The following is a 12,246-nucleotide window of genomic DNA, read 5'->3' as shown; positions in this document are numbered from 1 at the left end:
AACCCTAAATTCGTAAAGAGCATTGTGACACCGCAGTCCTAAGAAAAATTGAGAAGCTAGAAAAAATGTGAAAATCACAGAAAAAGATTGAGAACCAGATCAAATAATTAGGTCAGGATTCTGGAAGAAATACTGAATTATTTGCAAACCGAATCAGACCGGTGAGGGGCAAATTGGTCAATTCACCCCTGGAGGTAACTCACAACCTAATTGTCCAATAAAATCGGAGAAATAAAAATTTCGGAATATAGAATTAAATTAAAAAACTATGGAAAAATAAAGGAAAAAGGAAAAAGAAAAGAAAATAAATTATGACCTCATCTTAGTGACCTTACCCATGATGTCAAAAATAAAATTTAATTATTCTAATTTTTTACTAAGTCAAAAAGCAAGATAAATACATAAAATTAAAAACAAAAAAATGGTCATCTTCATTTTCTAGTTGCCGTCCCTCTCCTCATCCTCTTTTCTCTCTTTAGTTTTCCTCCATAGCCATATTTTTCAAGCTTTTAAAGCTTGAATTTAACCCATAAATCCCCTAAATTTCATAGTTAAAAACCTATAATCAAGCTTTGGCAAGAGGAGTAGAAGAGAAAAATTCAAAAAGGAAGTGGGAATTGGAAGAGTGAAAGAGCTACTAAGAGGTTAGTGGTTAGTTTTCAAATTTATGCTTTAATTCATGATTAACTAGTTAAATTACACTAGAAATTGATAAACAAATGAAACAAATCATGCTCATCCCCATCCACATGAATTTCGGCCAATGTAAGGAAGTTTGGGTTTGATTGATTTTGATGCAATTAAAGGTGTAATTAAATTTGATTTAGGGTGTAGATGATGCTTATACACTTTAATTGCATCAATTGAATTAAGTTGAAAAATTAGGGTTCTTGACCTTTAGGGTTTGGGGGGAAAATTGAGAAATTGATAAATTGATGTACTTTGACCTAAATGAGACTCAAAATGTTCAATTGAGACAAATTAGGATGTGTTTGAATGGTTAGAAATAAAATCAAATTCGAATAGGTAGGGGTCCAATCCTGGACAGCTTGACCTAGGTCCCTTTCAGGGACTAAAACTGTAATTCTACCACTCTAATTGGTGTGAGGCCAATTGAAAATGAAAATAGACACATAATGACACATTTTTATTTAAAAACTATGCTTAGAAAGTGACTCTAAGTTAGTGAACAATTAGGTCAAATCTAGGTAATGTGCATTGCCACTATACAAAAATGACCAAATGAATAGTGTTTATTCATTTGGCCATAACTTGGTCTACGCAAGTCCAAATGACCTGATTTTTGTGGCATTGGAAAGATATGACATAGTATTACAACTTTTATGAAGAATACCAACTCAAATTCTGCTCATAACTAAGTTATTTTTCCATCCAAAGTCGGTTGCCCAAAACTGTCAGAACCAAAAATCTGCCCATAATTCTGGGTAGATACTAATCCAGCCAGCCTTAGAAAAATGGCCATAACTTGGGCTACAAAACTCCAAGTAGGGTGATACAAAAAGAGAATTAAAGATAAGACATTAAGGAACAACTTTGATGAAGAAAAGTTGGCCAAATTCCCACTGTCGGCAGACCAATGGAACAATACAAATAAGTGACCCAAAACTGAATTTTTGGGATTTTACTTAGGTAGGTTGAAAATTTAATTGGCAATCAATGCCAACAAAATTGACACAAAAAAAGTGGTATATGAGTGTAATTAGAATTAATAAATCTGTTTAGTAGGAAAAAGTCAATATTTTGACTTGAATAGTGCAATGAATAGTAACCCCAAAATACAAAATTCAAAGGATACTAATTTAAGTAAATTTAAGGCTACAACTAAGTAGGCATGAAATAAATTAATGAATTTATTATAAGATATGGTACTGAAACACTGTAAATTGTGTATTTCAGTTGAAAAAGAGACTAGAAAGAGATCTTTAAGGAAAAACTAAAATTTGGAGTAAACTAGTTAATAAAGAGGTTTGTGCACAACAAGTATTTTTTATTGGTTATGTTTCTTTATATGTTTTTTGACTAAATGATTTTATTTCTTATTGTATTATGTTTATCAAATATTGAATTTATCTCAACAATTATTGAAATGTGTTATAGTATGAATGAGTTTAGTTTTGGAAAATGAAATTAGTTATGATTTTATTTTGTCATGAATTGAATAAATTTAGCTTTGAAAAAATTTTGATTGAAAGTTACTTGACATGGGAAATGGATAAAATTTATTTTGAATTGTGATGAGCATAAAAATTATTGGATATTGGAATTTACATTGAATTGAATTGAATTGTGTTGTGATTTATGCTCACAAAAAGGACAAAGAGATTTATGATATTGTTTTATATCTCACTATAAATGTTTGACTAAGTTATTACCCGTCTCCCTCATTTGTTGAGGAGACAATGGAGTTAGCTTTGTTTTATTTTGAATACCATGGTATGTGTATAGGCTTAGATTCTCCTCTTATTAGAGGAGATAATGGGATTTTTGTTGGCTCTTTCGAAAGTTTCATTATTGTGTTGTGTACTGTGCATGATTATTCGACCTCCCCGACCATAGGGAGTTAGAATCCCGATTCGACCTCCCTGACCATAGGGAGTTAGAATCGCCTCAAAGATGGCCCTTACAGATTAGTCTTGCATAGTTAGTGAGATAAAGAATGGGTTTTAAATAGTAAGAATTATGATTTCAAATGGAATTTATGCATAATTGATTTTATTGAAATTAAGATTTGTTTCCATAAATTACTGGAATTACTTTAAATGTTCAATTATGATTTGATAAATTGAAATTCTTGAGCAGAGTCATTTTAACAAATGATTTATTTTATTGGTAACGAATATTTTGATTTTTGAAAATTTGATTGAATTTCAAGATTTCCAAATTCTTTGCTAAAATTTTAGTAAAGTATTGTATATTATATTTTAAATCATGGTTGTGCACCATTGAGTTCACCACTCAGCGATAGCTTTGTATGCCGTCGCAGGTGAAAGTAAAAAGAGAGCAGCCGAGTGAGATTTCCGGTAGCTACGCCTTGAAGACTCATTGGGATTAACTTCGGGTATATTAGAGGTATACCCTTGTACATTAGAATTTGATGTATGCATATAATTATATGTATGTAAATTGTTTGAGCAGTTGTACAGGAACTTTTATAATATTATTTTGGGTATGTAATTAAAATGCAAATTATTGTAATATTCAAATTTATTTCTGAGTTTTATAATCAATGTAAATAATTAAATTTTTGTATTTTGTGAATGAGAAATTATTCTTTTTTCGAAATGAGATGCTTCGAATTGCGGTTGATTTTGAGTTGAGCTTCTTGTATGAGATTGTGAGATGAAATGGATTTGTATTGGAGTTATGGTTGAGTAAAAATATTGGCAGTGTGTTTTTTTTATTTTTCAGGTTTTGAAGAATTGTTTTCTCAAAATACAGTCGATACTCTGCCGAAATTTTTGTAAAAATTACTGTAGTTTTAAATATCCAAAAATTTGATTTGTGACTTAATGTCAATTAAAAGTTTTTAATATTTATGAAAAATTTACCCACCAGCTTAAAAATGAACAGAAATTGTTTTAAAATCCCTTGTAGTATATTTAATGGGTTACCGGTATGTGAAGTACGGTAATTCGTTAGGTGTACTACAGGATCATATTATGCCTTACGGAGGAGTAGAGTGTGACAAAGGGGCTAAGACTCCTCTCCCTCCACCCTTAAATGAACAGAATTTAGACAAGAATTTATCATATTTTAAAGCTTTTTTGTTCATTCACTTCACCTACTCATCATTGTATTATATACTCGAAATAGAGAGACAATATTCACAGAAAAAGAAAACTCAATTAATCAACTTTAACTCAGTGATACTAAAATTATTTTCAAAATTATAAAATCTCAAATTCGAGTTTCCGTCATAATGAATTATAAAAAAAAGAAAAAAAAAAAACTAATGCTTGTTATTTGACATTGTCATGAGTTTTCTAGTTAGATAGTTGAACCTACAAAGAGTAAATGGATGAATTTGGTAGCTTATGGACAGCTAACTCAATGCTCAAGTTAGTTGAAAGTTTGTAAAAGATGAGAGCTTGAAAGTAGAATATCAAGTACTTAAGGCAGTGTTTTGTTCACCTTTTGGATACAGCTGATAACTGATAGATATTCAAATAAGTAAATTAGAGTGTTTGGTAAACTTAAAAAAATAGAGCTAATAACTGATGGATAACTGATATGATATCTATGGCTGCAGTTTGTATCAGCTCTATTTTTAGAGTTGTTTTCTCATCAACTGATAGTTAATTTCTCATCAGCTGATAGTTGATTTGATTTTATTTTTTACTTAGACTATATTATTCTTTTTCATATAATTCGAAAATTAATATTACTAATACTTTTATTTTTTTCATTTATTATGTTAACATCTTAATTAGCATATTATAACTTTATTAAAATTTTTTTATTAATAACATAAAATATAAAATACTTATTTATTACGAAATAATACATTTTTTACATCTAATAACTTAAAATTAGCTATAAGTTTTTTCTTTATCAACAATAATAATTACTTTATTATTTTAAAACTATATTTTTAAAGTTATTTTATTATTTTATTTTAAATTAATTATTTTCTTATTTCAATAATAAAATAAGTAATATAATATAATATAATAAATCAATAATTATATATTTATTTCAATAATAAAATAAATAATATAATATATTAAATCAATAATTATATATTTATTTTAATAATATAATAAATGATATAATATATTAAATTAATAATTATATATTTAATTTAATAATAAAATAAATAATATAATATAATAAATTTATAATTTTATATTTATTTCAATAATAAAATAAATTATGTGATATATGTCCTTCTTAGTCAATTTACATATTAACAGCAACAATAACAGTTAAACATAGTTTTACTAAACACTTAACATAAATAAGCTATTATCAGCTACCAGTTATTAGCTGTTAGCTAACAGTTATCGATTATATCGAGCAGTCAAACCAAAGTTGCCTTTAATTAGACAATGTAAGCCGTATCTGGTGCTAGCAAATTTAACGTTGAGGCATTATTTTAACGTTATCCATACTTCATGATACTTGCTCTTAGTGGGATTCTGACTTTGAGATTCTAAGCAAGAGTATCTCAGAACATGCAAGTGAAGCTTATCCAATTGCTTACCAAACCATGTTCATTCTGAGATATGCATCCAAACTAAGCAATCGATGGCACACACTATCATCCGGAGTCATTTATCGGTGAGCCATGGACTCGAGATCCTTCGGGCCTAGATACCCACGAGGGGTTTGGACTCTAGGATGCACTATTTCAGTAAATCTGTATGTTTTCTACGTACAAAGCCATGCAGAATGAATCACTTGACCTAATCAACTCATAACTCCTTCTAATTCTCACTAATTAAGAATTGTTATCATCATGCATGCAAGAAAGATATATAATTATTAACGCGAAGGGTGATAAATTGCCATCATACACAGGAAGAGCTGAGCTAGTAATTAATGAAAACACCTTTCTAGCTGGCTAGTGTGTTTATGTGGCTAGGTCTCTTAGGCAACATCCAGGATTCGAATCCTGGCGTTGTGGATGAAGCAGACCGGGTTGGGAGGGTTGCTTCCATAATGGGCCTCTGCAGTACCTGATCCGGATTAATCGGCCAGTAGCTCAGACATCGGGTGGTTAGACAAAAAAAAAAAATTAATTAAACCGAAACGAAATGGAGCTTTAGGTAGCAATAGAACTATCGACAAAACCCTATTTTTCAAAGATTGCGAACATACATATCACCAAATTAATTAAAGAATCCCATTTTCAATTGGATGATTTACAGGAAATTAATTTGCAGAGAGCGAAAATGAAAAATCAACTTCACCTCAATTTGACTTTGTCAATATCGAAAGTTGGGGTTATGCCTTCAATTTCCAAGAATAAAAACCTTAGAAGAGGACATTGACAAGAACACTTATACATTTAGAGAGCAATTTATGGATGGTTTTAGCTTAACTTTGCATGTAATTAAAAGAAAAGTGATGGATGCATATCCAGCTAGAATATTAATTATTAAATTGTGGTTGGCAGCATGTGCAAGTTATCTAGAAATGACGCTAAGTTATAAGCTGACAATTTCAAGGATCTTTTGATTCTTCGTTTTTTAGTTGAAGACTATCCTACTTCTGACGTTATGATGACTTTAGAATTGTGTTTGCCATTAGAGCGAGAACTACCTTAGTATGATTGATTTTTTTCTTCCCCTATCAAGAAGGACAGTTGGTATAAGAGTCGAGTTACCACCTTAATGTAAACCTGGCCAAGGGTCGATTTTGGATCGGTATTGCTAATTTCTTGATCCTCAGATATTTGAATTAGAATCGAAATCAGCTCGGATAAGTTCTCATTGAATTACAGTTTCGGGCTGATTTCAGTCCAGTTTTAAAGTGGTTCCAGTTTCGATTTTGATTTTTTAAGATTATTGTCCTGGTTAAGTTCCAGTCTAATCCAATTTAAGACGGTTCTGGTCAAGTTTTGATTTAATTCTGGTTCGGTATGAATTTTAAATCAACACTTTTTAAAAAATTTAAATTTAATAAAATTACAAATAAAATAAAGCATTGATTTTTAATTAAATAATGTCATATTTAAACCTTTAATAATGATTAAATCGGCCATTCATTAATTTGTCCAAACCCCAATGCCTAAAATAATTTCATTTATACAAAATTTAATAAATCTTTTTTCATATCTCAGTTTTTATTAATTATATTAATTTGACTAAAATTTAAAATGATACTCAGCTTCAAAGCTAAATAATGAAATTTTAAAAATAAAATTTTCTAATTATAAAAAAATTAAAGATATGTAATCATAGATAATGAAATAAAATAATTTTTGTTGGTTATTTTAAAATATAATATAGTATAAAATTAAAATTGGATTGGCAATTGCCTTCTTTTTGTTAATTAGCACATTTACAATCCTTTACTTGGCATTCATCAAATATCAAATACCAATTTGGCAAGATTTGAATCCTGATGGTTGCCTTTCCTTTTTAGGTTGATTACTTTTTGTCTAGTTTGATTAATCCTTAAATATTGATTATTTCTCCTCAATTTAATAGAGTTGCAGATTAGGTAGCTAATAAGTGTTTTTTTAATGATTATTTATTTTAAAAAATTAATGAGACTCACTATATTTTATACATTTGACAAAAAAAAAAAAAACTATATTTTATAATGAGACTTACCATATTTTATAGTAAAAATCACATTCATTTAATAATGTGTCAATGAGTGTATACATCTTAATGTTGGTAAGAAATTCTTTGATTTAATATTCCACATCTACTGTTTTATTAATGGAGTCTAATGCGTCTTTGGTCATGTAATCTTTTTTAATATAATTAACTCATTATGAAGATTTAAATTCAAAATCTCATAATTATAAAAATGACTTCAGTGTTATTAAATTAATTAATTCTCTAAAAATTGTAATTAAAAAAAAAACACAGAAATAATTACACAAGAGAAAGAGCCTATTTTATAAATATATTTGAGAGATTTATAATTTAATCTTTAAATATTTCAGAGAAAATATTTTCAATTCCCACGTTGATTTCAATGTCTATCATTTTCATACTTCTAACTTAATCATTAGACCTTTTAGAATGAGAATTTTTTTACACCTATTAAAAATTTCTCTCCTAATTAGAGATTCTCACTATAATGTCACGTTTTGAAAATTTAAATTTACGCCATATAATAGATGAACTTTATTATAAAATTATATTAAATTATAGAATTTAAATAAATACCTTGATTGATTCATTTTTCAAATATATTATGAGAAAGATAAAAGTCATTAAAAGAGACTCTAAATGAAAAAATTATAAAAATAAAAGAAAAAAATTGAAGGAGCATTTTATTTTATTTTATTGAAAAATATAAGATTTACTATTGATGAAAATGATTTATTTTTTTTTTAAATAAAGAGGACTCTGCTACTTGTCACGGGGTCATTACCCTCTCCCCAAAAGATGTACCTAATTGGGTGTGCAGTATACTCTCTTATAAGGAGCTTAGGACCTCCATTCCTTTCTGACGTGGGACAAGTGCCTCCTCTTGTGACACTCTCCCCCACCCGATTTCAACAACGTCCTCATTGCCGCCTGCCACCCTGCCTAACTCGGTCCATTGGGGCACTTGGCGTGAGTCAAAAGAGACCCGATCGACTCTGATACCACTATTGTCATGGGGCCATTACCCTCTCCCCAAAATATGCCTCTGATACCACTATTGTCACGGGGTCATTATCCTCTCCCCAAAAGATGCACCTAATGAGGTGTGCAGTACACTCGCTTATAAGGAGCCCAAGACCTCCATTCCTTTCTAATGTAGGACAAGTGTCTCCTCTTGTGACGCACTGCACTGATCAATGAATAATTGTTGTATATTGTGCCATGTGTTGAGTATCAAAATTTGAAATAAAAAATTTAAAATTGATTTTAAAATTTTATATAATTTAAATAACATTATTTTATTTATTAGAAACTCATTTAAAATAATTTTAAATAATATCATTTTATAAAATATTTTTTTTAAAAAATTATTATTTAGTCATTATATTTTAACGAAATTAATTATTTAATTCCTATATTTTAAAAATATATTATTTAATTTATATATTTTAATTTTGTTAAACTATTTAATCTCTTCTTCAATTTTTTTGTTAATTAGTGAATTTTAATTAAGTTAAACTATTATTTATTTATTCTATTTTAGTAAAGTTAATTAGTTAGTTCTTATATTTTTAAAAATACTATTATTCAATTCATTCATTTTAATAAAATTAATTAGTTAGTTAGTTTTTATATTTAAAAAAAAATTAATAATTGAAGAATATAAATTTTATTATGTGGAGACTAAATCTAAATTACATTTCTTTTTTAATACTTCAAATATTTTCATTTAATTCCAAAGCTATCATTTTTGTGTTTTTTTCCTATTTTTGAAACAATACTTGAACAAGTACTACTTGATATCTCCAAGTAATCAAGAGATAATAATTTAAGAAAATTAATTTTCAATAAAAAAACACAAAAATAATACTCAAGGAATTAAATAAAATTATACTTGAACTATCTAAAAAATATATATGTAAATTCAAATTTATTTTCCTCAGTAAAATTTCTATTTTCATATAAGAATATATTTTTTTCAAATTATAGGGATAACTAATTAGTTTCACTAAAATAAAATAATTAAAAAGTAATTTGACTAATATTATTAACAAAAAATTTGATGAAATTAGAGACTAACTAGTTTATTGGAAGAAAAATATAGAGAATAAATAATATATTTTTTTAAATATAAAAATTAAATAATTAATTTTATTAAAATTAATAACTAAATTTTACACCAAACTGGATACTTTCCACATTTATGATAATTTAATATAAATTTATGACTCGAATCCTAAAAAAAGTTAAACTTATTAAATTTAAATGACAAAAACATAAGTTTACCTACCATACTCATTATTATACCTTATGCTACAAACATAAGGTGTGGCATGCCTACTCCTATGCTACACCTAACACCATCACAGTGGATGGAAAAACTATAATTCAGAAATTCACAAGGAAATAGAGAGTACGTACTCAATTCCAACTAATTTTCCTATGAATTCTAGTTAATAAAAATTAACAAAATCAAACCAAACAAAAACCATAAAGAAAATTATTTGTATGTGGTACCACATCTACCCCCAATTTTAGTTAGCTAACCCCAGGGCCACGTGGCCATCGGCCTTCCGTCCATCTAACCTACCACCTCCCATATATTGATATAACCACCCCTTGCCGCTCCCATTCTTCCACCAGGCCTGGAGCACATATCAGCCGACCATAACTGCTAAATCTCGTCTTGTCTAGTTGTTTAATTTATTGAAAAAGAAAAGGTAATGGCTGCATCGGTTGAGGACATCAGAAAGGCCCAGAGAGCTCAGGGTCCGGCCACCATCCTCGCCATTGGCACCGCCACCCCCTCAAACTGTGTCAACCAGGCTGATTACCCTGATTATTACTTCAGGATCACTAAGAGCGAGCACTTGACAGAGCTGAAAGAAAAGTTCAAGCGCATGTGTACGTTCATTTTTCCCTTTAAATGTTTATATTTCTTGAATCACGTATCTCTCGAATTCAAGACCCTCCAAACATATAAAAAATTAGATGATTAATCAGGCTATATATATATATATATTTCATCGACGAAACACTATTGGTGTTGCATCTTGATTATTCAAGAAAAGAAAGAGAGTGCTTTCATGGAAATATATCTTCATAGAAAAATCATGTAAGTCTGATGTTAGTCATTAATATATCGGTGTTGTAACAGGTGACAAATCTATGATCAAGAAACGATACATGCATTTAAATGAGCAAATCTTGAAAGAGAATCCTAACATGTGTGCTTACTGGGAATCATCTCTTGATGCTCGCCAAGACATTGTGGTGGTGGAGGTTCCAAAGCTAGGAAAGGAAGCAGCAACTAAGGCCATCAAAGAATGGGGCCAACCCAAGTCTAAGATCACTCATCTTATTTTCTGCACAACCTCTGGTGTCGACATGCCTGGTTGCGACTACCAGCTCACCAAGCTCCTTGGCCTCCGTCCTTCTGTCAAGCGATTCATGATGTATCAGCAGGGCTGCTTTGCTGGTGGGACAGTCCTCCGTCTAGCCAAAGACTTGGCTGAGAACAATAAGGGTGCCCGTGTTCTTGTTGTATGCTCTGAGATCACTGCTGTCACTTTTCGTGGTCCATCAGATACCCACTTGGATTCCTTAGTGGGTCAAGCTCTTTTCGGTGATGGAGCTGGAGCTTTAGTTGTTGGTTCTGATCCTGATACTTCCATCGAGCGTCCATTATTTCAGCTTGTTTCAGCAGCACAAACGATCCTTCCTGATTCTGATGGAGCCATTGATGGACACTTACGTGAAGTGGGTCTCACCTTTCACTTGCTAAAGGATGTTCCAGGGTTAATCTCAAAGAACATAGAAAAAAGCCTGGTGGAAGCATTTACTCCAATTGGTATCAGTGATTGGAACTCCATTTTCTGGATAGCTCACCCTGGCGGCCCAGCAATTCTTGACCAAGTTGAAGCAAAACTCAGTCTAAAACCTGAAAAAATGAGGAGCACCAGACATGTTCTGAGTGAGTATGGAAACATGTCCAGTGCTTGTGTGTTGTTTATCCTCGACGAGATGAGAAAGAAGTCTCTGGAGGAAGGGAAGGCCACCACAGGAGAAGGGTTAGAATGGGGTGTTCTATTCGGGTTTGGCCCAGGTCTAACAGTGGAAACCGTCGTGTTACACAGCGTCCCCATAGAATCGGCAACTCAGTGATCAATAAGATGGAGACAAAGGATAGGAGTTGCTGGATTTTGTGGCAGGCAACTGAGGGCAGAAATGGAAAAAAAATTATAATAAGAAGATGACCGGTCGGTTTGGAAGTTGCGTGCGTGGAGTACTACATTGAGTGTAATAAAAATTTTATTTTATTTTTAAAATGTAATATGGACTTTTATTTTATTTTATTTTTTTTTTTTAGTCTCGTATGAGAGGCTATGTGTGTCTCTGTACCATTTAACTTTGAAGTAGTGCAACTGCCATTTCGATTTCATCTTTGTATGGTGGGATTGCTGTTGGGCTTAATGTTTTTTTTTTTTTTTTTTGAAAATGCAGAGCATTGCATTAAACATGGCCTAATGGGCAAAGATACAAAGGTCCAATAAAAGAATAAGATATCAAGTCAAGCTCAACAAAGACCCAAAGTCCTATTCTAGCCAAACCTACATTATTAAACCCAACCCATAAAACAAACCTAGGAGTCCTGCTCAAGCAAAACACCTAACCCTATACAGAGTCGTTGCTCAAAGTTGTTGCCGGAGATAGACCTGTATAGAGCCACCATTCTTGGCTGTTACCAGAGATGGAATGAACTAGCAGGCCGATACCATGACAGTACCTCATCAGGCAGGACAACATCTGCTGACCAAAAATATTATCTTGGACATCAAACCAACCAAGTGCTACCACCACAGTAGTCGTAGGAGGGGGATGTTGTTCTAAAATAGTCCAAAAGGGGGGTGAATTAGACTTTAACAATTTTTTGGCTCTTACTTGTAGCCTAATG

At 30.7% G+C, this 12,246-nt stretch overlaps 1 protein-coding gene across 1 annotated transcript; it reads left to right on the top strand.

Moving 5' to 3' along the window:
- Nucleotides 1–9,915: 9,915 nt before the first annotated feature.
- Nucleotides 9,916–11,733, top strand: LOC110640364 (chalcone synthase 2). Its single transcript, XM_021791649.2, has 2 exons — nucleotides 9,916–10,196; nucleotides 10,450–11,733. The coding sequence occupies exons 1-2, from the start codon at nucleotides 10,016–10,018 to the stop codon at nucleotides 11,454–11,456; spliced, it is 1,188 nt and encodes a 395-aa protein (XP_021647341.1). The 5' UTR covers nucleotides 9,916–10,015; the 3' UTR covers nucleotides 11,457–11,733.
- The last annotated feature ends 513 nt before the right edge of the window (nucleotides 11,734–12,246 follow it).

Source organism: Hevea brasiliensis, chromosome 1, assembly GCF_030052815.1.
Source record: "Hevea brasiliensis isolate MT/VB/25A 57/8 chromosome 1, ASM3005281v1, whole genome shotgun sequence".
Taxonomy (NCBI): domain Eukaryota; kingdom Viridiplantae; phylum Streptophyta; class Magnoliopsida; order Malpighiales; family Euphorbiaceae; genus Hevea; species Hevea brasiliensis.
The sequence above is the reverse complement of the archived record's forward strand: the minus strand, read 5'-3'. Positions and strand labels throughout refer to the sequence as shown.

Excerpts from the sequence above, each read along its gene's own strand:
- LOC110640364 (XM_021791649.2), top strand. The coding sequence starts at position 10,016 with ATGGCTGCATCGGTTGAGGACATCAGAAAGGCCCAGAGAGCTCAGGGT. Across the intron at positions 10,197-10,449 it reads AGAAAAGTTCAAGCGCATGT|GTGACAAATCTATGATCAAG; the intron begins GTACGTTCATTT and ends GTGTTGTAACAG.